Raw genomic sequence first — 25,289 nt, 5'->3', positions numbered from 1 at the left:
CTGTGCAGAATCAGCTGGGCACAGAGCTGACAGGGCAGAAGGGGGCAGGAAGAAGAAAGGGACAGGCTGTGGTGTGACACAGAGCCATGGGGTTGGCATCACCTGCTGTGCTGTGGGTGCTGCATTTCTCCCAGAGCTGCAGCTGCTCTTGGAGCCACCCTCATCCCATTCCAGGGAAAGCCTTGGTTACCTGCAGCTCCCAGGGACTGCTGTTCTGGCAGAGTGGGCTTCCCTAGGTTTGGAGATAAACCCACGTGGGAATGCTGCCGAAGAGGAGGGGATCTGACACAGGCCTGCACACCAGGCAGCGGCAGCAGGAGCTTGGGTTTCACTGGTGAATGACTCCAGATCATTCAGGTCAGTCTGTAGAACTGCGTGGAGACTGCAGTTGTGGACTCCCCATCCCTGGAAATGTTCAAGGATGGGCTGGATGGGGCTCTGAGAAGCTTGGGATAGTGGAAGGTGTCCCTGCCAATGGCGGGGGGTTGGAATGAGATGATCTTAAGGTCCCTTCCCATCCAAACCATTCTGGGATTCTATAATTCTCTGATTCCAGTCTTACAAAGAGATCTTTGGGGAGTGGAATTAGTGATCCTCCTCCATCCAAGGGATCCCAGGCAGCCATTGAGGCACTGCTCCTCTTCAAAGGTTCCCAGGTAATCAAGGTCTTTGGGATAAGATTGGTGGGGGTTTGTATAACTCTGGACCCATCTTAGTGCAACACAGAGCTGCTCTGGAACATCCTGGAGCTGCTGCCAAGACCTATAACCAGATGAGGCATCAGTTAGAAAGTCTCCATGTCATAGAATCATAGAATAGTTTGGGTTTGAGGACATTTAAAGGTCCTCTAGTCGCACCCCTTTGCAATGAGGTGATCACAGCTCAGCCCAGAGGCAGCTCAAGGTGCTGAGGTTCTCCTGGAAGGCCCCACGGATGAAGAGTGATCCCAGCACAAGCATCATTCCTGGGGTAATAAGGCATCGTGCAGCACTGGCTGAGGAGAAAACTCTCTCTTGCCCCTCTCCTTTGGAATGCTGCAGGCTGAAAGGGTGCCCAAAGCTCAGGCTGGAGGGTGTAAGATGAGCTTTCTGCCCATTGCTTTGCAAATGGGGAAACTGAGGCAGAGTTTTGGAGTCACCCATGTCCAGAGAGGCCCTCTGTGCAGCACGTGTATCCCACTGGGTGAGGCAGTCACCAGGCTCCAATCTTCCCACAGCCTCTGGAGTCTTCTCAGAGTAACCACGAGGGCTCCCTGACCGATGCTGCTGTGGTCGAGCAGGAAATCAGGGTCAGGGCACTTGGTGCTTGGTGGTTTAGGCTTGGGAGTAACACCAAGGAAAGAAACAAAAGCTTTAAAGATCTCAGAATCTCAGGATCTCTTCCAGCATAACCAGGATGGACACTGCTCACGCTGCCAAATTTGGGAATGTGCTCTCCCACCAGGAAGCCTGACTTGTCCCCTCCTACAGCCCTCATGCTGAGCACATCCAAGGCCACAACTTCCATCCTAATGGGTGGGAGGTGTATTTTTGAAAGCAAACAGCGAGAGTGGGACAAGGACCCGCTGCTAAGGAGTAAAGGGGTAACTGAGGAGGTGCCAGGCCTGAGGTGCTGCAGGAGACCAACGCACTGCAGATGGTGAGGATGGGCCAAGGCAAACGCGAGCTATGGAAACACGGACCTCTCCAGAGGGAAGCTGAGGGAAGCTTGAGGCTGAGCCAGGCTTATGTAAAACCTTTCAGTTGCTTTATCTGAGATGGGATCCACTCTTGCTACAATCGAGAGGAATGTGGGGAAACTGAAGCTCACCTGCCTCCGAGGCTGCCAGAGCCAATATTTGGTTTCCAACGCTCCCAGTATTTTCCCCTCGAGCAATGTCAGGGTCCCAGCAGCCGTGACACCCCTGTGATCCTCCTCCTCCTCCTCCCCTGCGATGGGAACGACGCTTGTTCCCCTCCAGCCCTTGGGCACTGTCTGTGCAGCGTGGATGGATCTGTCAGCCAGTGTGTGCCAAGGAGTTCCCTGTTCTCTGCCTTCCCCTGGTGCTGGGCCAAAATTTAATAGTTCTTATTGGCAAATGATTTCCTGCTTGGTGATCATTCAAAAAAAAAAACGGCTTTTAACTTTTTTTTTCCCCCCCCCCTTCACTCCTTTCCCTGGGGAGAAATATGTCCTGTGAAAATGGGAACCTGCATTTCTTACAATGGTTTAGGTTGGAAAAGACCTTTAAAGTTCATCTAGTCCAACTCTCCTGCAGTGAGCAGGGACACCTTCCAATAGATCAGGTTGCTCAAAGCCCCACCTAATTTCACCTTGGCTGTTTCCAGGGATGGGGCATCCACCACCTCTTTGGACAACCCGTTCCAGTGCTTCACCACCCTAATCATAAAAATTTCTTCCTTAATCCTTCCTTGATCCACATCGTTTTAGTTTAAAACCATTACCCCTATTTTAGCTCAACAGACCCTACTGAGAAGTCTGTCCTCAGCTTTCTTCTCAGCCCCCAAAGAGCATCGTACAGTGGAGGACATCATCCCCATATCTTGAGCTCTCAGTTTTTTGGCTTTCAGGGATCTGCTGCTGAGCAAGTTTAGCAGAGCCCAGCTGGGCTGAGGGACTGGAGTATCCCCTCCTGGAATCTGGGACAGTCTGGGCTGCCCTGCTCCTCCTGCACGTGGATCTCAGGGCCAGCAGGCAATGCCATTTGTGTTGGTATAAGCCCTCCATGTGCTTTTGCGAATCCTGGGAGCTCTGACTCACCAGTCCCGCTGGATTTCCCTCCTGCTGTTCAGAAAGCAGCCGTGCCTGCAAGGCTGCCAGAGCCTGAAGAAACTCCTTCTCCCAGGGGTCACCAGCTACTTAACAACCGAGCAGGCTCTTTTGGTATTAATCTTTCCTGGGATTCTTCTTTTCACTGCAAAGTGGTGCAGCGTGAGCTTTCATTCAAGCCCTTCTGGTTTATCTTCAGGAAACTGTTCATGGGTGACTCTCCCCACAAGGGAATGGCACAGCTCTGCTCCCACATCCGGGGAAGGTGTCTCCCTTGATGGATTCAAGGAGGAAAGCACAGTGTGCTGAGAGCACCTCGTTCGAAGGCTGGGCTTCCAAAATTCTTCACGAATTCCTCAGCACCTTTCTTCTTTGGACAATACCTTCCAATCCCCATGATGCCAAATGTGCAGGAAGGACCACAGGAACCAGGGAAAATTGAGCCAGTGTAAAAGGCTGGGTTGTGCTGCTCCAAACACCAGAAACACCGAGTTGTTCCCAGTTTTATTTTCAGTTTTTCAGTTCTTGGGTCTTACTTAGTTTATTTGGTCAGGTTTTTCCCTTTTAATCCAGAGTCAGTGTAGTGTCAACTGTTGTGCAAATCCTGACTGACAGCTGTGGGTTTGTATCCCCTCGAGCCAAGGAGGGCATTGAAACCCTTTCTCACACTCCCTCGTGTGCTTAGGGAGTCTGCCCTACCAGAAAAATGTTGGAAAGCCTTTGCACCTTCCACCCCTCAAAGGTGGGTGTCTCAAGCAGCTGGAGCAAGAAGTGCCTTTCTGTAGACTTTTAGCTTTGAAAAACGAAGCTCAGAGAAGCCAGCACGACTCCTCCCCACAGTCCTCCTAAACAGATATTCCATTTCCTCTGTTCCACTCCGTTTTTTGCTAAGTGCCTCTCCCAAGAGCACTCCAGAAGTCCGTGGTGTCAGAAATTCAGAGCTCACAGCCACACCATGCAATGTCTTTCCAGTCGTGGAGCAGGGAGCAGGATCCTCTCCTCAGGAATGGACGTGGCTGGGAATTCTTTCCTCCATTGTCTGGGACAATTCTATTCTTTTCCATGTTGTTTATACATTATCCAGCCCCAAAAAGGCACTAAGTCAGTGCTTCACTCCAAGGACTCTGTTCCAAAAAGGAAAGATTTAAGGTGTCAGAAATGGGGACAACAGGGCTCAGTGTCATGGTATAGATGTGGTAAAAAGGGATTTTCAGAGCAAAATAAACCATTCTGTTCATCCTACTGCATCAGCACAGTCCATCTTGCCACGTATCTGGGATATCTACCTGACTTGGGGTTAATCATTTCGTCATTCAGGGAAAAGATTCAGGAAAAATAAGTCACTGTCTGGGCAGAAGAACACATGAGAGCAGGTTTCTTGCATTGGACAGCTGAGATATTTGTGCAGTTATTCATTTGCCTGCCTCATCCCACAGTCTGAGAACCCTCTGCTCAGCCCCAACTCCTGCCTACAGTTCTGAAGACATCACTGAATTTAGCATTGCAGACTCCTGAGGAGATAAGCAGGATTGTCCTCAGGTGTACAGATAAGGAAGCAGAAGCACAGAATGACTAAGGGATTTGCCCAAAGTCACTTAAAAAAGCCCTGTCACAGCAGGAAAGCAGATCTTAGGTCATGTCATCCTCAGGCCTCTGGATTATCAAAATTAAACTACTCAGCCAATCGTTTTTGCATCTCAAGATGGGTTTGGTGCTGGGACGAGTGGTCAGAGAGGTCCTGCACAGGATATTCAGGGGACATTCAGTTTCTCAGATTTCAGTCTGGGCTTTTAGGAACACTTTCCAGAAGGGATCAGTGACTTGGAGACCTCTGCTTTAGGGGACACCCCTAAAGGCCCTCTGTGAGTCTCAGCACTTTTTCACTGATACTCAATCCCTCCAGAACGGCGAGGAAATTCTGGGGAAGCACCAGATATCCCACACTCTGGGCCCTGCAGGGAAACTCAGGAGCAGGCAGGAATTAAGCGAGCTGAAGGCAGAGAGAGCTTCGGTGACCTTGTGCTGCACTGAAAAGAAGGTGATTAAAACGCTCTGAAGTCAACATCCCCGTGAGATATTAATCCCTGCTAGCCTCCTCCTGCCAGATGACTTTCCAGAAGCTCTCTTCAAGCCCCAACGAGCTGCTGTCTCCTGCTACCAGAACCACCCAGAGAGGAATGAGGCGACCTGACAAATACACGGCACTTTCCTGCTATCTTCGCTAAATCTCTTGCATTTTTATATGGCACCTTAATAACCCCTCATTTCCATTACAAGTGCATGCTTTCCTTCTGCTTATCTCTGTCTCCATACACTCCTTCTCCATTCCTGCAGCCACACCGCCTCCGGCTACGACCCGGGGAGCTCTCCCGAGCTCGGCAGGGTCAGCTCTGCTTAGCGATGGCAGGACAGTCCCATGGCTTGGGAGGTGGCAGGACGTGACTCGCACGGTGGCACCGCTCCATCTGCGTCAATATTGAACCCGGTGCCTTAAGTTAGGGGTAGGAGATGTAAACCCAGTGCCCTAATTCCGTGGAGTCATTAAGAGAGCGGCTGCGACTTTCTCAAGAGACAAACTCCTCACCTCAGTGCCCCGGGGCCAGATCTCAGCTCCTTTGCCCTGCCTGCCTGCATTCCCCAGGTAGTTACGATCAGATACAACGCGATTTGCTTCCTGTTGTGTGCTCTTAAGTGGTGGCTGCATTTCAAAAGCAGGGGAGTGATTACGTCCTATCCAGGCTGTAAAAGGCACTGAGCGCTTTCTGGGAAGAGTTCAGTGTAATTGGTGCTTCTTAAGGATAATCCCATCAATTCCCTCCTGGCTTTCAACAAGGACTAAAAACGGTGCAGAGTTTAGGTGATGGACCTGAGATTTAGGGTTTGGTGTCTACAGCCAAAACTGTCTGCCCGGAACTGCTTGTTCAGCTGTGCCCAAGTCCTGGCAAATGCAGGAATTCTCCAGGCTGTGCTGCCTGAAGCTCCCTGGGGTTTGGTGAGCTCTGCACCAGGACAGAATCATCGGATCGTAGAATTCTTAAGGTTGGAAAAGACCGACAAGGTCATTGAGCCCAAGCATGAACCCAGCACTGCCACGTCCACTGGTCTCCCGTGTTCCCAAGTGCCATATCCTTTTAAATCCCTCCAGGTGATGCCACCACTGCCCTGGGCAGCTGTGCCAGGGCCTGACAGCCCTTTCAGTGTGAAGAAATTTTCCCTAATATCCAACCCAAATATCCAAATTTCCCTAATATCCCAGCCTGAGGCCGTTCCCTCTCCTCCTGTCCCTGTTCCCTGGGAGCAGAGCCCGACCCCCCCGGCTGCCCCCTCCTGTCAGGGACTTGTGCAGAGCCACAAGGTTCCCCCTGAGCCTCCTTTGCTCCAGGCTGAGCCCGTTTCCCAGCTCCATTCCCTTCCCTGGACACGCTCCAGCCTCTCAATGTCCTTCTTGTAGCGAGGGGAATGCACAGAGAAACACCTCTGTGCTGAGCCGATGCTCCTGCTGAATCCAAGCTGGGATCCACAAACTGTGGACTCCCAAGCCAAGGCCACCTCTCTCATACCCACACAGGAGAAGTTTTTCTGCACAGACACCACGGCTTTCTTTTTGGTTCAAGCTTGGCAAGGCACAGGAGGTTTGCAAACATCAGTTCAGCACCTGCAACACCTTCCCAAGAAGCCAAAGGCCTGGATCTGATCTCTCCTGAGCAGAGCAAAGGGTGATGCTGACCTAACTGAGGAACGTGCTTTAGTCATAGTCAGAGAAAAGCTCACATCCTTGTCTCTGAATTGGAGATACCTGGATTTGATGGATGGACTGCCTGGTGGATCAGGGGTTAGCTGCGTGGTGCCGCTCCAAGAGATGCGGTGGTGTTCCTTAGGGGTTGGTGTCGGGACTGGCACTGTTGGTTGGTGACGTGGGCAGTGGGATCCAGGGCACCCTCAGGAAGTTTGCTGGTGACACCAGGCTGAGTGGTGCAGTCACACGCTGGAGGGAAGGGATGGATCCAGAGGGAGCTGGGCAGGCTGGAGATGTGGGTCTGTGCAAACCTCATGAAGCCCAACAAGGCCAAGCACAAGGTCCTGCACAGGGGTCAGGCTAATCCCAATCCCCAACACAGGCTGGGGGAAGCATGGGGTGAAAGCAGAAAGATTTGGGGACATTGGAGCTACATTATCTTTAAGGACCTTCCAATCCAACCATTCTATGATTTTATGAAAATGTTGCAGGATTAGCTGGGCCACACTGGGAGGATGTGGGAGCTGTGTCAGCTTTTCTCTGGCCGGACACAGCACCTTCCACCTCCCTACCAGATTAGAATGGCACTCACCCCACCACCTCATCTCGCTTTTGTGAGAAGCCTTCTATTTTTCAGAGGCCCCAGGGCTGGTCAGAAATGTCCTTGTGGAGCTCATACAAAGCTCTCCACCCCTAAAATTTGGTTTCTGGATCCCGCTTGGACTTAGGCAAGCGCAAGATGCAAAGTCCCCAGTCCTGTTAGAACGGGACTGTGAAAGCTGAGCTCTCCCAGTCAAGAACTGCATGGTCATCATTTGCAGGACGCTGGGATCCTCCAGGCTGGACAGATGCTGAACAAGGGTTTTTCAAAATCACACTGGGGACCTGAGGGTTCCTGCATTTTCCTTTTTCTTTTTTTTTCTGGGTTGTAGCCCTCGGTGACTTACTAACCTCCCCAAGTGCCCTGACAAACATGTTCCAGGACATTGCTCATCCCTTCAGCTTGTAAGTTCATGCACATTACTGGATTTGCATATTGTTGTATTTGGTAGCCTTCCCAAAGCAAAGCCTGAGTTCTTGCTTAAGCCTTGAATCCAGCCGGGACTGCTCCGCAGTTTTGATTGCTCCCCGAAAACATGTTGACTTTTTGGCTTGGTGCATTAAACTCTCTTCACATTAGTAAAGCCTGGAAGCATCTAGAAGGCAAAGATTAAGCCAAAATGCCTAGGGAAAGCTCTGATCAGCAAAATATGGTCCAGGGAAGGTTTGAGTGGTTTTTGAGTAGTCAGCTGATAGAAAGCTTGGTAGAAGTTGGTGAAGTTGCAAGTAACTTAAAATGTGACCTTGTGCCTTTATGGATCCATTCATATTTCAATGTCCCAGTGGAATCATCTGAAAAGTGTCAGAAACAACACAATGTCAAGGATAACTGGTCTGTAAGCACAAGGGGAATGGGGAGCAGTACAAGAGGTTAAGGGAGGCCAGTGATCAGAATTATGGTGTCTGCTTAGAATTGCCTCAAGGGTTTGAGAACAGCCCTGTTCACAGTAGAAATCCCATTTTACTGCAGCCAAAAAGCAGTGGTGCTTTCTGAGGTGTGGTGTTGAACTGCAGGATCATTTCCTGTGAGTGAAGAAACCAAAAGTGCGAGGGAGAAGGGAAGTAAAAACTGATATCTTGGGGTATTCCCCGCTTGCAAAGCAGTTTGAAAAGTTTGGTTTTCATTTTGGCACAGTGTGGAAAAAGCACTGGCATCTGGGAAAGCCTTGCCTGCTCCCCTTTCCTGCCCAGCTCTTCCTGGGATTGAGAGCTGTGATGGAAGTTCTCCACAAAGACTAAAACTCCTCAGTCCTTAACATCTTTAGCTGATCCCACTCTCCAGCCTGAGGCAATGGGCAGAAAAGGAAAGCTCATTTTCCAGTCCCTAATTAGGCAAGTAAGGAAAACTTGGGGCAGGTGCAAGGTGCACCTTGGACACTGTCACTGAGTGAGAGGCACAGCCTCGGGGAAAAAAGGGATGGAGGGTGGGGACAGTGTTTGGTTTACATCCTGAGGGTTGAGGATGTGACCATCCTGGCATTTTCCTGCCTTCCAGCCACCAGCACCTCTCCCAGTCAAAGAAGAGGAGCTTTACCTGGTGCTGGTCCCACCACTAAGAGTGAGGCTGTCGTTCAGTGTAGATGTGCATTTTCCATTTTTTGGCAACATCCCCAAATTCTGTGTGTCTGAAGCGAAGCCCACGGCTCAGGGTCTGGCTGTGAGGTGCATTGACTGCACAGCACCATATAGATATTCCACGTGGCCCCTGAAATTCAGGTTTGCACAGCTTTCTGTGGTGCCATGGCCCTGTCCAAAGACCTGAGGATGACCCCAGTCAGAACTTCTTGGCTGACCTCAGTGGCCTTGAATCAAGCCTGGTCCTGTCTGCACAGGAGCTCGTTTCCTAGCAGAAGAAAACATCTTTGGAGTAAGTCCAAGCCAGACCACAGGGAAGAGGAGGATTTCCTGGCCTTCTGCCATGCCCTCCAGAGAAGATGGTCACAGGACTGATCAAACCCATCCTTCACTGGCCCTTATTCACTGACTTCTCTCTTTCGCAGCCACCAGGGAGTCCGCCTTTGTCCACGCCATCGCCTCTGCCGGGGTGGCTTTCGCCGTGACCAGATCCTGCGCCGAGGGCTCGGCCACCATCTGCGGGTGTGACACGCGCCACAAGGGCTCTCCTGGGGAGGGCTGGAAGTGGGGAGGCTGCAGCGAGGACGTGGAGTTTGGGAGCATGGTGTCCCGGGAATTCGCGGATGCCCGGGAGAACAGGCCCGACGCTCGCTCAGCCATGAACAGGCACAACAACGAAGCTGGAAGGACCGTAAGGACATTGAAGTTTTACCTTTCCTATTGTTATTTTCTAACCTGACATAATGAATGGTGGGAGGGAATTAAGGGGACTAAAAGGATCGAAATCTGGGCAGATTTACGTCACAAAATGGTAATACCTGTCCTATGATAGTTCTAGATCGATGTGCCTGATCTATGAAAGCTCCACATAAATTCACCCGCGCGGCTGTAAATGTCTGCCTTGGAGTCAGTGGTCCAGAGCTCTTCTGTAGAGAATGGAGCAAGGCAGGCTTAGGATGGGATTTCATCTTGTTTTATAAAGATGTCTACCTCCAGAAGTTGTGGACACCTCATTCGTAGAAGTGTTCAAGGCCAGGTTGGATGGGGCTTGGAGCAACCTGGTCTAGTGAAAGGTGTCCCTGCTCATGCCAGGGTGGTTGGAACTGAATGATTTTTAAGGTGCCTTCCAACCCAAATCATTCTGTGATTCCACGATTAGAGTTATTAACTCAGTTAATAATGTCCTAATTGTGCCTGTTCCCTTCCATTGGCTGTGGGGCACCTGAAGTTTGGGTGCAATTCCCCTTCTCTGCAGCCTTGAGGGAGGAAGAGAGCAGGAGACCTTTTCCCACAACCCATCTTCCCAACCCTGTTCAATTTCCCAGGAAATTAGAGGCAATATGACTCTGGTACCTCCTGATTAAACTTGGACCATGCCCTAAAGCTGTTTTCACTTCAAACAATCCTGGAACAAAATGTGTTGGGTAAAAGAAAGCACAAAATCTGCCTTATACACAATGAATCATTTCCCTGGGTGGAATAATCCCAAAAGGGGGATATTGCTTTTTTTTTTTTCATCTCAAGAATAGCCCATAAGTGCCAGAAGAGTGTGATTTGTGGGAAACAATTTGTGGAACTAAACCACAAAGCCCTTTCTAACAGAGGTTATGCCACAGCTTCTCTGAGATAACAGAGAGCAGATTAATGTGGTCTTGTCCCCTCAGCAGAAGGTCTTGCACATATCCAGGGGGACCTTTGTGCAGAGAGCTGTAGCAAAGCCACCACAGTTGCTGGGACACCTGTCCTCAGGCAGGCTGGGGCTTCTTGAGAGCTCCTCAAGCAGATTCTATGAATCCCTGGTGGAGTTATCCCACCTCGCACCACAGCAGAGCTGTTGGAATACAACTTTTGAAAGGGAAATACCACCAGAAACCAAAATTATCTGCAATGGAGATGACCACAAGTGATGATGTGGTTTCTTCCAGCTCTGACCTAAATTATCCCAGGTACCCCCAGGGATGGGGCCATGCTGGTGGCAGTTACTGGGATACGTAGTGGGGCAAAGAGGGCTGTGGAGAATCTGTAGAGAGTGGAAAGGAGGGATTTTCTTTAAAGTGAGAATTTGTTCTGAAGTGAGAATCCTTGGAAAAAAATGAACAAACATCCCTGTGATCACAGGCCCGCAGAGGTCTTTTTACTCTAAGTCTTGTGTCTTGGTGCTGGGTTATTTTAGGATATTTCACAGGTGTCAGAGATTAGAAAGCAGATGTCACACCATGGCCTGAAATCCCACTGTTTTAGAAAGCACTGGTGTTTTCCATTCTCACCATGCCAGCACCCATGGGGCGGCTCTTCCAGGTCTCCATACTTGAATGTTCCCAGCTAGACCTGAGCCATGGGCAGTGTTTCCTATTAGTTCCCATAGGAACTCCAACCCTACCACTCCGCCAGGAGTTTTGATTAAGTTCAGTGTGATTATAGGAACCAAACCTTTTGTGGTTCTCTCTCATGGCTAATTGCAACCTGCTTTGCGGCGGGTGATACTCTGTAAATAACACAGGAAAGCACCTGGTGAACACCAAGGTGCTGATTCATGGCAAATCTCTTGGACTCAGGCTGGCACTCGCCTGTTCACGTACCCAGAAATTTGCTGATCACTCTGAAAATGCAGATTATCAAGCCGGTTGCATAAGGTTGTCTCCCACCTCAGAGTACTGGAGGGCAACACCTCTGGAAATATTTCAGCCCATTTTATAAGAGGTAAAAACAGGTAGCAAACTTCTGGGATCAATAATCACCCTCCTGTTTATCCTAGGAAAGTGTTTTGTGTCGAAGCCTGAGCGTTTCAAATCAAAAGTTGGGCTCTTTTGTTTTTTTCCTTTGAAATGATTTTAGAAAAATCATAACCCTGGCTTAAAAATAGAAATAAATTCCTTTTCAGTTTCTGAAAGTAGCCACAGCAAGGCTTGAACCTTGTTTGCTTAAGTAAACACGAAACATACGTAAAGGATGGAGTTCTGTTCTAGACAGTTAGGACATTTCATATTCCTTTAATTTCCACTGGAAAAGCTGCATATTTCATTTGTGAAGGCATTGTTTGAGTAGCTTTGTGTGTTCTTGGCTTCTCTGCCCAGATGTGATTGAATTGTGATCCTGGGTGACAGCACTGTAGTATTTCCACATGAAGACGGAAGTTAATATGATCCGAAATCTCCTTGGTGAAAGTTTTTGGTAGATCTTTAAATCTGAGTTGGGAATCAGAACCAGTCACTGAAAACTGTAAAGTACAGAAGTTTTATCTTAGACCCAGCAGTGAGCAGGGCATTGACTGGGGGGTGAGACAACTTTTGTTCTCAAGAGTGTAAATATATCTATGAAAACATTCATAATTCTTTGGAAAATCACGGCTAAGTAGCAGAATGTCGTGTTTTAATTACAGGTTAATGTGTTCCTTCTCCTTTGCCTTCCTTCTCTTTTGCAGTCTATCATTGAGCTCATGCACCTCAAGTGCAAGTGCCACGGGCTCTCGGGCAGCTGCGAAGTGAAGACCTGCTGGTGGTCCCAGCCGGACTTCAGGGTCATCGGCGACTACCTCAAGGACAAGTACGACAGCGCATCGGAAATGGTGGTGGAAAAGCACCGGGAATCCCGCGGCTGGGTGGAGACCCTCCGGCCTAAATACAACTTCTTCAAGGCCCCAACTGAGAAGGACCTGGTTTACTACGAGAACTCACCGAACTTTTGTGAGCCCAACCCTGAGACAGGCTCCTTTGGGACCCGCGACAGGATCTGCAACGTCACTTCCCACGGGATTGATGGTTGCGACCTTTTGTGCTGCGGCCGCGGGCACAACACGAGGACTGAGAAACGGAAAGAGAAGTGTCACTGTATCTTCCACTGGTGCTGCTACGTCCGCTGCCAGGAGTGCATACGAGTCTACGATGTCCACACGTGCAAATAAAGCAGGCAAAGCCCTTCCCCGGGCTCCGAGTGGAGAAATGGATTTTGAGCCTACTTCCTCTGAGGTTGCAGACGTGAGAGAAGTCTACTTTTTTGATATTGAAAGAATAAAAACTGGACAAAAAAAAAATTAAAAAGGCTAAAATTGGTTGGATAGAATAGGTCTAATGACTTCTGGGCTATCCCGAGGTACATCTGGCAGTCACACAAGTTCTGCCCCAACGCCGATGCCTCCAGCAGGAGAGCGGCTTTTTCTTCCAGCCCACAACACTGAGCTGGAAAGAAGAGCATTAGCAAAAGCATGGATTTGCTCTGCTCTCACCCACCTGAAGTGACTCGTGTGATTAAGTGTCCTTTGAAAGACTTGCATCTTCCTAAGTATCTCCTTTTCCCTCAGCCAGGCAGAGGCTGTGCTGGACAGCAGCACTGAGCTTTCTGAGAGATCTCTCTGCAAACCCAAATGGCCAGACTGTGTAATATAAGCAATAGCAGCAAAAGAAATAAAGGCAGATAAATTAATGATTTTTTTTTTTAATAAAGAGCATGACTATTTCTTTGCTTTTGCCTTGGAACCAGAGAAGTCTACAAATATCTAATAGAGCTGGAGTATGAGCAAGCTCTTGGTGTGAACTTTTTAGCATAGTAGCTTCTGCCAGATTTCACATAGGATTCCATGACATCTCTAGAAAGGGAAGGAGGGAGAAGAAGAGGGAGAGAAAGAAAGAAAACTGCAAATGCCCTGTTGGCACACAGGTGATGTGCACGGTGCGGAAAAGTTCAGTGTCTTGTGTGTGAAGTGAAGAGGACTCAGTGTGTGCATTGAGAAGGAGACAGTCCCACAAATGGGAATGCTGCTCCAGTTCTCCAGCCCCAGGGCGTGGCTCAGCCAGTGAGTCTTCCTTGGAAACATGCGGTGCAGTGAGTCTCCTGGGGCTGGACACTCGCTCCTGAGCACAGGACATCCATCTCCTCAGCATCCCAGGAAAAGGATGGAATGGGAAAGTGTTCACTCTTCCCACCTCGTTGGAGAATTCCCTCACCAACAGTGGAAAGTGCACTTAGTCCATCCACTCTCTGCACCTCCTGCAGGCTTCCTGGGCACCTGGCAACAGCCTGAGCCCACAGGTCTGTCGGGAACATGGATCTGAAGGACTCGTTGTCACCCATTAGTTTACATGAGGGTGAACCAACACACCATCACCACCACACCCCACAAGCTGGACCAGTCTCAGACTCAAGCCAAACTTGGTTTCCACACCTAATTCCTACAGCCATTCCCACCTGTAAAAGTGGCACAGATTAAAATGGACGAAACCCAGAGTCTGAACCAGCCCAGAGTTTGGGTAAGTTTGGACACAGAGCCAAATCTCAGCTTTGCAGTTCTGGCCCATCTCTGCTGCTCACCCCTGACTCCCCGCCTTTGCATGTTGCTCTGCTTCCAATTCCAGTTTACACGGTTTACAGAAACAGGTCTCACCTCCTCCATGGGCATCAGGACTTCCTTCAGGGTATCAGGCATGGACTCAGCCCATCACCTTGGTATTTACAGCCCTGTAGCCCTGCTTGAGTTATTCCCGGTCAACACTGGGATAAATGAGGGGTGAACCAAGCATGGAGTCGCAGCCTGGTTTAGCCTCAGATGCACTTGCCCTGTGTCCTCTTTGCCTTACCCCTGCTTTTGGGTTCCTATCCTGGAAAAGGACAATGGATTGGTGTTTATTCTGTCTCTTCAGCACAGGAAGGGAAACAGGGCATGAGTTAATTCCCATTTCATGGCAATGTAATCATGGCTGTTGGCTGGCTCACTCCTGGAAATCTGTGCAGAAAAATCAGAGTGCTCCTCTGTGCGTGTCAGCCTTTTCCCAGGAACCAAAGGAGGGAATACGAAGAAGAAGAAGGGAACAAACAGAGCTTGATCCCATCAGAGAGAAAACAGGAGGAAATGATGCCTCCGAGGGCTGACTCTGAGTCACTGCGGCGTCTCCTGGGACTACTCCTAGGCTGGTGCAGTTTATGCATCACCCATTTGTCTCAGGGCTGTGCCCAAGGGCAAGATTTGCTTATTGATGGAGGCACTTCCATCAGTGCTATGCAAAAAGAAAAAAAAGCTGCAGTGAAATGAGAGCAGAAGAGAGAGAAGGAGAGAGGAGGAGATCAAGAGAAGCAAAGAAAAAGCATGGAGAGAAAACCAATCTGTGATATCTGTCATGTAAGCCCTGCACCCCATCGATGGCCACACACCAACTGGTAGAAGGCAGTAGATCACTGAAAAATTAAATAAAGATCAATTAGTGGATGCATGACTGGTTTTCATAATGCAGTCTTGGTGAAAAGGAGACCCTTAACATGGGAAATAGAGAAGGAAGCCACTGCAGGGGGAGATTGGCCCTATAACCAACATTCAAACACAGCCTGTCAAGACAACAAACTCTGCAGGAAACCACTTATGGGGGGTGGAAGATGTTGATAAATTGGAGAGGATGGGCTTAGGGAAGATACATCTGGTTTACTTAATACGATGCAGTGCAAGCAGCCACAGTGAGAGATGTTGGACACGTCCTACCAGGAACTTCTGTCAATAAATGGTGACCCAACAGTGAAAATTCATATTGTTGCAGGCCAAGGTCCCTTCAATCCATTGACTTCAGCGGGGTCACACCCACAACTGGTTTTACCCTAAGATTTTCAGCAAAGTGGTTTCGAACTCCTTCTTTTGTACCACACCAGTGAAGAAATGGGTTGAAGGATTTGGCTTCCATGCATGGGAGCTGGAATCTGATCCCAGCCCATCTGCAGCTTGTTCACATCCACCATTTCTGCTTTTGCACCAGAACAAGCCCAGCATCACCAGCAGGTGAAGCTTTTTGGGAGGCAGGGGGAAAAAATATTGAAACTGGGCATTTGCTGAGCAATTGCCTCTAGATGTGAACAAACTTTGATTGCAACAGTGGAATTTATTTCATCTGACCTAAGCTATTTATCTAATTTTCTGCTGGGATCGATGGCAAGAAACAAATCCAGAAGGTGATTCATTATACTTAGGATGGTACCTAAGCTATGTTTGGTTGAGTGCCCTCTGGGTGTATCTCTGACTTCAGCTGCTGAGCTGAGAGTAGATGATGAGTTCTTACATGGGTCCAGACTGATGATGTGATGTCCACCATGAGTCAAGGAGGTGAAGCTACAACCTGATCATCAGCTGAGATGAGCTGGAAGTTGTGCTCCTTCACTCCAAGCTGGGGTCAGGCTTGAACCAGCTCAGTTGTTGGGGACTCCCCCTCCATTTAAGGGGTTTTTAACGAAGGCCGTGGGTACTTGTTTGGTTTGTTATGTAATTAATCATCTCTGTGATGATACAATGTAAGGGGTTGAGCAGCTGCTACTAAAGTCAGTGAAAAATGCTTGTGTGAATTCTGTTCATCACCCCAAGTGCACCCGAGGGTTCCAGTCCTGGGTCTGATTCTACCCATCCCTGAGGTGGAAAAGAGGCTGTGAGGGGTCTGGGAGCTGGGCCTGTGTCTGACCCCATGGTTTTGGAGAAGGGGCTTGGGCCATCGCTCACTGCTACACATGAATTTGGGAGGTGTCTGAAAAACTGAGATCCCACCCCCCTGCCTACACCGGGTGTCTCATGTCAGGGCTTCCACCGTTCAGGTGTGAAAGACTGAGCCAGTGATGAGTCTGGTGCCATCCCTCCCTACAAGAGATGGTCCAAATACCACCCAGAGCTGCCTTCTGCCTCAGGTTCTCCCCTTCTGTGAAAACCATAGGGCGTTCCTTATAGAAGGGACTTGGGATTTCACTCAATAATACAAATATCCAGTGATATATTAGGTGCCCTACAATATCCTGCTGGGGTCCAGATGTTGTTACAACAGCCTAAGACCCACACAAATCTTAAACCTGGGTAGTCAGAGACTGTTGGGTGTCCAAGATGACCCGAGATGTCTTTGTGTAGGCAGTTGAGTTGGGCTCTTCGCTGGAAATAGTTTTCTGTCAAACCTTCTCCCCCACCTCGGTGTAATGCTCCAGTCTACAGTCAAAAGGAAAACATCATTCATTTCCCACAGATGGGAGCTGGCCAAGTCCACCTCCGTGATCCCTGGTGTCCATCCCTTCAGTGTCCACTGGTGAGGTTTTTCCTCAGGCAGATAGTTTGTACCAGGGCTGTGTCTGGCAGTACCGGGGAGAAGGGAAAAGTTGCCACCCAACCAAGTAACACAGATGCAAAAAATAAAAGTAAAAAAGGACCATCATTCCATCCTCTCACATGCTGCTATCCAACCTCTCCTTTAGCTGAACAAATGGCTCGGACAGGCCCTGTCAGTTCCACATCCAACCTATTAAATACAGTGCAGTTACCTGCAAGGGGTGAATTTGGCCTCATCTCTTTTCTTTCTATGAAAGAAATGGAAAGTTTAGGAGTTTGGTTGTTTGCTGTTTGGTTTTGGTTTGTTTTTTTCTTGGTTTAATTTTAGAGTTTGGGGGCTTCTCTTTCTCAGAGAAAATGAAAATATGGGGAGGGAAGTGCATGACATTTTCTGTTGCTTGACCCCAGTGTATCTCTCGGCTGAGGGTCATGCCCAGCACTGACAAGTCTTCTCCAAAGCATTTTGAAGTCTCTGGAATTGCTTCCACTCCTTATGGGAAGCTCTGTGTGCTAGAACTAAAGCAGTTGGGATTTAATTTTTGGAGGGGATTGCAGAGACAACCACACCACAAGGTGCAACATGGCACAGAAATCCCTGAGTCAGCACCGACCGCATCAGCCCTGCAGTGCTGTTGTCTTAGCTGAGCACTGCAGGATTTCTGTATTAACAAACCTCGGAAAATAATCTCTTCTGCCTCTCAATCTCAAATATTTTTGGTGTTTTCGGTGCATTCAGATGTATTGCCACAGAGATGTCCATGGCTTATGTTACATTTGTCGTGTGTGTTCATATTCTTATCATGCCCCCATCCTTAAATTCATACACAGGAGAAACACTGTGAGCTTTGGGTTACTTATTTACTTTTTTTTTAGCTTCAAAGATTGGTTTCAGTGCTGAAAATCTGGTGTTTGATGTTGTTGGGGATATTCAGGGTTGCAGCATGAGCACTCTGCAGGAGCTGGGAGTTGTGAATCCAATCCTAGGATCTGCACTATGGAAATTACTCCAGACTTCCCTTGATGCTTTAATGAAATCCATTTGGGAAGATGAAAACAGGGCCATGAAAGGCACCAAATCCAACTGCCCTGCAGACTGTGCCTGGTTCATTGGGCTGCCCACAGGGAAACAACTCCTGGCTCTTCCAGAGTCCTGCTCCAAGGCTGAGGCTGCTGGGAAGGGATCATCCTGCTGGCAGTGGCACAGTGAGGGGGATGTTTGCTCGGATCTGTCATTCTGGAACTCCAGCAGCTGTTGGGATGAGAAGCTGTAAGAGAGTGTTGGTTGATGAGAGAGAAGGTGGACTGGGCAGGACAAGATCTCATCTCTTTTTCATACCTATGGTTTCCTATTTTCTACCTCCCTCCAAGCTAAATCTTGGCTGTTTTAGTAGTGACTTCTCGTTATCGAAGTATCTCTTTTTTTAGATTCCCTCTCTCTCACTGGAAGCAGTGGTGGGGTCTGGCTGAATTGTTTTATTCATGGCTTAACCCTTCCATCCTCGTGTTTGCTGCCCTCCCTTGTGTTCTCCAGCAAAGTTCCTGATCTGCAGTTCCTCACCCCCCGGCTCAGGTGTCCATTAACAGCTCTGGGGTGCAGATTGCTCGGTTTGACGGGAAGTGGAGGCTCCTCTGGCTTCCATTTCAAGGAAGGCGTGTTTAGTCCTCATTCTTGCCCCTTCCAGTGTATTCAGGGGCTTGGGCAAGTCGTCTGCTCCCACTTCACTGCAGTTTCCAGAGGGGTCTTTGGTGCATCTCCACCTTGGAGGAGGAGATTTTTCTCAAGCACAAACAAGAGGCCAGGAGTTGATTCCCAGGCAGTGGGATTTGGAATGCCAAGTGAGATGCTTAAAGGCAGGTATCTACATGTGAGCTAGGTGCTTAAACTCCCATGCAAGCCAAATTATGGGTTCCATTTGCCTAAATGTAGTGTTTAGGGCTGAACTAATTATTGAAATAGGTGTCTAGAGCCATCTGGGATGCTCCAGGGTACCCCACTGGCTCCTAAAAGCTACTCTGGAAGAATGTGGGCTTCCCTTAAATCTCAGGGCATATCTGACAGATCCATGCAGATGCTTCTCCATCAGAGATGGGTGTTTAGATGTCTGACTCCCATGCAGACACAGGCTTGTGGACATCCATGAGTGTGTGTCTTCATCCATGAGCAGGATCCCACTCTAGATTCCAAACTCTCTTTAGATTCTCCAAGATGGAAAACTGTTCAATTCTCTTCTCACTTAAACTGACAAAAATCAGGTACAAGTGTCCCAAGGGGAGCAGAAGGTGGGCCTATTTTGTAAAAATAATTATTTGAATCCACTTTATTGCCTGGTTTGTCATGGATTTGACCCCAAGGGAGCATCTCTGCTCTCCCTGTTGAGGAACACGTAAAGGAATTGGACAGGTCCCACCAAGTCAACCACAGGCAAAATCCTGCTCTTAGCTGAACAGCACCCAGATAGAGAAAGCTCCTGAGGTCCAACAGCCACAAGGTCTTTTTCACATGGTTTCCTCCTCTGTCTCTGTAGACCTTTTCTCACACCTGTTCTGCACCCCAAGGGAGGTCTTGGACAGCCCTGCATGGACGCTGGGAAAGTGTAAGGAGATGCTTTCCCCATTTCCCTTTCTTTTCCAAGTTTCTTCTTATTATTTATTAGTATTTATTTATTTCTCTGCATTCATTCCACTCCACCAAAAATCCTGAAGGCAGGTCTGCTACAGACTCAGGCTGAGCAAGCAGCTGAGTGTCACCCATGGTTTTGAGGGATGGCACCATCATGTCAGAGCTCCTTCCCAACGCTTGCCACCCACTGCTACCACTTGGAAAGCACAAGAGGCCTGAGTCTTTTCAAGTCAGGCTCCCAAAAACTCCAAAATACTTCTGTACAGGTAAAATTCTCCTCGGTCTGTGGTGTAGTCCTGGTTGTCCTACTGCCCCTGTCCCCAGCTGACAGCAGCTCAGCCTTCACCTCCTCATCCCAGTGGGGACCCACTCGATCCATCCCTTATGGCATCACTTTCTGTCACTGCCAGGACCAAACCTGCCTGAACAAGACCTGTTGTAGCTTTGGACTCTCTGACAAGCCCACCAGCAGTGTGGAAGACAAAAAACACAAACCTGTAGCACCCCAGGGGATTCCCCCACGGTACAAAACATGCTTGTCCAGCAGTCAGGGACAAGTATCTTCTTGTGAGTGGGTTTTTTCACCATTGCTTTCCCTTCCCACAGACTGTCTGCCTGATTACATCGCCTTCTTCAAAGCTCCATCACTGTCTGTAACCCCTGCCCTCACCCCACCCGAGCACCCCTGTGTACAGATTGCATGTATGATACAACCTGAAATTCCAAAGCTATTGTACAAAGTAGAATTGTCACCTTTTTTTTTTCCTCTCAGTATTTTGTTAAGTCTGATGATTTTTTTATGATTATTTATTTTATGAATAAATGTATATATTAGTAAGAGTATATATTTGCGGAAATAACTCATCGGGACAGTGTTGTTGCTCTGCTGTTGTGCTTGTGACCTCATTGGCTTTTACCCTATTTTCTACTGACAGCACATTAGCAATGTCTTGTAACTGTTTTTTGTTACCAGTTAAGTTTGATAGATGTGTTAACTTTATAATGAAAATTAAAAAAAAAAAAAAAAGCATTAATTTTAACCTGTGTTTGGGTGCTTTTTCCCACTGTTCCATAGTTTTGACTGGATGTTACTTCATATCATGGGTGGAAATTCAGCTGGGGAGAAATAGGAAATAAATATGCCTTCCTCTTGTAGGACAGGAGTTGTGTGCTTTGGAAGAAGAGATGTCACCTGTGTTGTCACCATTTAATCCATACACAGCTTCTGTGGGAGGCAACAACCCAAATATATAATAAATCCAAATATAAAACAAATCCACTTCAACTGCCACGAGGACTGCCACGAGTCCATTCCTCAGCTAAGCATCACCAGGACAGGGACTCAGTTTCTTTCTCCAGAGCAATAAAAACCCACCATGGCAAAGGGATGACTTCTCACAATGTTTCTGGAAGGACCTAAGAAGTTTGGTGTTGGTTCTGTCAGTTCCAGTCATTCCTTCCCCTGTTAGTACATTAGTTTGGGATCCTGTTGGACAGTCCTGCAGCCTCGAAGGTTGTAGCCATGATGGAAAAGGGAATAGATTGTAGGGAGACACTGTTAACAGGTGAAATAGGGAAAACCACGTTCCTTTCATTGGAACCACCATGTCTGGCCTTGCACTGAACCTTCCATGGGCCCTGCAACATCCTTCCCCATTTTTCTGTCCTCAGGAAAGCGCCCCTCATGCAGTGGGTTCATTGATCCAGAAAGCAGCACAGCTTCTCTTTGGAATTGTCAGTTTGACTGGATGGGGTGGAGAGGGGGTGGCTTGGCTGCAGTGGGCACAGGGCAGCATTTCCAGGGGGCCTCTGTGCCTGTTCACCTCCCACCCCACTCCAACAGAAATGGATCAGATCCCAGAGGAATTCCTGAGGTCTTCACTTCAGGAGAATTTCAAGCCACCCAGCTTTATCCCTCACAGACCAAGAGCCTGCTCTAAGACCAATCTTGGTAACTTCTTTATAACTGATAGAGGGATTTAAGCACATCCAGAGATTTATCCCAGTTATTTAAAACACAGATCTGAGCTGGTATCAATCACCTTCCAGAGAAACCTGTTTTCCTACCAAGGCTCTAAATGAACACATCTGTAAGTGAAAAGCAGCACCTTTTCCTGAGGAAGGGAGGTGGGCAGCACCCTGGGACACCCCAGACAGAATATCCCCCTCCCAAACACACCCCCCATGCCTGGCTTTGAACGACACGGGTCAAACACCACGGAGAGCTTTCAGCATTCCGGGCTCAGCATATTTTCCAGAAATATATGATAAACATTCTTATTAAAGAGCACTTGAGATAAGCCTATTTGTTAAGCTGTGTTGCCTGCTTCGCCAGGTTTGAGCAAGAATCTTTTTTTTTTTCTTTCTTTTTTTTTTTTTTAAACCTAAATAGGGAAAACTGAGAAATGAGAGGACATCTCAGTTACTCTCAGCTTACACATGCTATTAACCCCTCCAGATCCTTTTAGGGGTGAAAGAAAATAAGGTGTTGATAACTTATTGCAGCCTCCTGACCTGGACTTTTCGCTATTAGAGAAACTCTTGAAGGTTCCCTTTTTTTTGTAAAACAGTTATTTCTCCCCTCTGTGGGAAGGCAGCACAAACTATGGCCACAGCTAGCCACAGCAATGGCCTTTGCTCAAGACAACCCAGGTCACATAAGTCACCTAAAACTGTTCCATGACCAAGTGGGAGATATTTGACACATGGAGCCAAGAGTCAAACCTCATTCCCAGGCATAATTTAAGGACTGATGTGCTGCAGACAGGTACCCAGGTACCTGACAGTCAGAAGAGTTGAGAGCTCCATATTTCTTGGAGAAACAGTGCACTGAACTTGTGTTTGGTTTACAGCAAAAAAAGATCATGAAATTGTTTGGGTTGGGAGGGACCTTAAGGATCATCTCATTCCTACCCCTTGCCATGGGCAGAGACAACTTCCACTATCCCAGGTTGCGTCCAACCTGGCCTTGGACACTTCAAAGGATGGGGCAGCCACAGGTCCTCTGGAAAACCTGTGCCAGGGCTTCATTATCCTCACAGGAGAGGATTTCTTCTGTTTCTAACCGAAATTTCCCCTCCTTGAGTCTGAAGCTGTTTCCATTCTCCTATCACTACAGTTCCTGATGAGGAGTCCTCCTCAAGCTTTCACGCAGCTGCTTCAGATCCTGGAAGGTGCTCTGAGGTCTCCACACAACCTTCTCCTCTCCAGGCTGAACGGCCCCAAATTTCTCAGCTTTTCACCTTAGCACTGACTGAGCTACTCCTAAGCAAACCATGGCCAAGTTCACACTTCTGGTAGCACTTCATCCCCTCTCCTGACTGCTTTCCATGCACAGATTTCCCAGTCCCACACAACCAGTAACTCAAACCAGTCTGGGATGTGCCAGATCCATAGGAACTGTGCAAATTGTTCTGTACCCAAGCACTTTGGCACCAGTCTGGTGGAAATCAACCACCCCCAACGTGAACAAGGCACCCAAAGCCTCCAAAACTCACAGCCTTGCCACACGGGCTTCGTGGGTTGCAAGGAGTGGGGTTCAGCTCATGGATTCACTCCCACCAGTGTAGGTGCCCACAGAACCACAAACAGGCACGAGGATGCCCTCAGCCTGTCCTCTGGGTGCTGCTCCAGAAGAACCACGGGTCTCCTGCAGGTCTGTGTCATGTCTGGGAGCTCCAGGGAGATGTCTCCGATGCCCCAGGACATGTCACCAGGCATTAGACACTTTAGCCAAGTGACCGAGCCTGATTTGCCTGAACTTGAGGTCTGGCTTTCAAGTTCCTGTTATTGTTCACAAAAAATTGAGGGATTCATTTCACCATAAAGGCTGAGTGCTGCCTTGTATCCCTTTGGACATCTGAGTGCCATATGGATTTGGCACGTACAGACCCTCCAGGAGGTCCATGTCTTTCTGGATTGGCAGGGGGATACCCAGAGGAATTACACTGAGATACCACAGATGGTCCTGGACACCTGTGTTCAGTCAAGCACGTGGAAAATCCAATCTCCACCAGCTGTAACAGGAGCTCAGAGCCTTCGAGCACATGCAGGCAGCTCTTTGCATATTGCCACCCAAATTAAGATGTCTTAATCTGCAAGTTGAATCCCGCCTGAGCAATCAGTCCAATCCAACATCCTTTGAAGCTGCAAAATCCAGCTGAAAGCAGCTCCTGACCAGCAGCTCACCAGGCCATAAAGGAACACACTGCGACCCAATAAAATCTGCAAGCTTTGCCATCTCATTGCTACCCAGCCTGGCTTTGGAATTTGCTTACTGATGTCTTTTATTTGCAGGTGTGGAAGGGTTTTTTTCCCCCATCATGCAGTCATTTGGAGGCACATAGCCAGATTTGCATTCCACAGGGCTACAATCCGGTCTGGGATTTGCCTGCGAGTGTCAACAGGTGAAGTGTTAACTAATGAACTTGGTGGTGGTGTTAAGGTGAGGTCAGCTCAGTTTCTCTTCAAGTTGGTTTCGTGCAAAGACAGCAAGGTTAAATCTCTTTAAGCGTGATTTAAAGCAGATCTGTGGTCTGGATCTGACCCTTTGGATCCTTGTGCCATTCTCTGTGGCTCAGGAACATCCCAACGCCCTAAATGTCATCTACTCTCTTGTCAGAGAGGAGGCACAGCAAGGCTGTGTTGACTACACCTCACTGAGCCCTAGAGCTCTCAGAAATACATTTGCTCTATAATTTTTTTCCTGGAATATGTGAGATAATTCTCAATTCTGTGTGTGGGAAAGAGTGGTGGTAGTGATGAAGCGCCACCTTTACTACAGTGAGAATTTCTTTCATGCAGGAATCCAGGGAGAGCCTTGAACCTGTTTGTTCTGTCCTAATCAATGCAGCTGGTTTGTGCAGGAAGTGTCTTTCATCCTGGGAATGTCAAGGTCTTTATGGCAGCATTTGGAAATCCAGGCACAAGCCTCCCCTCCCTATCAGACTGAGACTTGAAGCCAATACCCTGACTGAGTCACCAGCCATCTCCCAGGGACTGATAACTCCAGCCTGGTCTTGAGCAACCCCGCTGGAATTCCGGTTTCGACAAACTGCTGCTTTCCAGAGGACAAATGCTTCCTCTGGAATTTCTGTTCCTCAAGCTGCTCCTTCACAAGCAACACACCCAAATTCCAGGGGCTATCAAAAATAAAGAAGCAACTTGGGTCCTACTCACTTTTTAGACCCAAGTTCACAGAAGGGACCACACGGGAGACCAGGGGACAAACCAGGACGAAGATGGGGGAATTTTTTGACAAAGAGTTGTCACTGTGGATGCAGAATGTGATGAGACACGGCCCCTTCAAACACCTACAGATGGTTTCATCTTCCACATTGCCATGCCAGGACTTTGCAGGGGGTTTCTCTCTGGCATGCTTTCCACAGTGTCCATTGGGACAACGCGGTGTCTCGGTGAAGTGGAGAGGGCAGGACAAGTAAATAGCCCTGAAGTGGGTAAGGGAAGGACTTTGGCTGACATGAACAGCTAAATCAATAAGGAAACTTGTTCCTGGTTCAGCCATGGAGTGGGAACACCACCCTCTGAGCACTGCAGTCACACAGGAGGAGTTTGGCACATGGAGGGCTGGCAAGGAGCTAACCTTTAGGCTTGTTAATGAATGATAATTGAGTGGTCCTCAAGAGCCCTGAGTAAGTTCCTCGGCTCCCAGCTGCTGTTTCAGACTGGCAGGGGCTGCTCGACACACCTTGCCTTAGCAGCAGATGTCATTCCTGCTGGGGGGAGAAAGGTTACACATTAAAAGGCAGCAGACACTCCAAACACGGAATAAAATGTGACCAAAAGACTGGCTGTGCAACTTGGATGGATTAGTTTACCTCCCCTTTCATTAGGATGTTTTGATAGCTGGGGAACACAATGAGATCCAGGTGTCATTGGTGTTATCACAGCCTCGATCACAATGATAATCTTTGTCCCGT

General features: G+C 48.5%; 1 protein-coding gene across 1 annotated transcript in view; it reads left to right on the top strand.

Moving 5' to 3' along the window:
* Positions 1-20,390, top strand: part of WNT3A (Wnt family member 3A) — a 91,738-nt gene extending 71,348 nt beyond the window's left edge. The window contains exons 3-4 of the mRNA XM_042043888.1: positions 9,106-9,371; positions 12,102-20,390. Of these exons, the coding sequence (XP_041899822.1) occupies positions 9,106-9,371; positions 12,102-12,581 (746 nt within the window). The 3' untranslated portion in view covers positions 12,582-20,390. The remainder of the gene's footprint in view (positions 1-9,105; positions 9,372-12,101) is intronic.
* The last annotated feature ends 4,899 nt before the right edge of the window (positions 20,391-25,289 follow it).

This window comes from Corvus kubaryi, unplaced genomic scaffold (assembly GCF_017639235.1).
Source record: "Corvus kubaryi isolate FWS band 111438036 unplaced genomic scaffold, C.kubaryi_AGA036_p1.0 37398, whole genome shotgun sequence".
NCBI lineage: Eukaryota > Metazoa > Chordata > Aves > Passeriformes > Corvidae > Corvus > Corvus kubaryi.
Note: the sequence above shows the minus strand (reverse complement) of the source record. Positions and strands in the feature narration are given on the sequence as shown.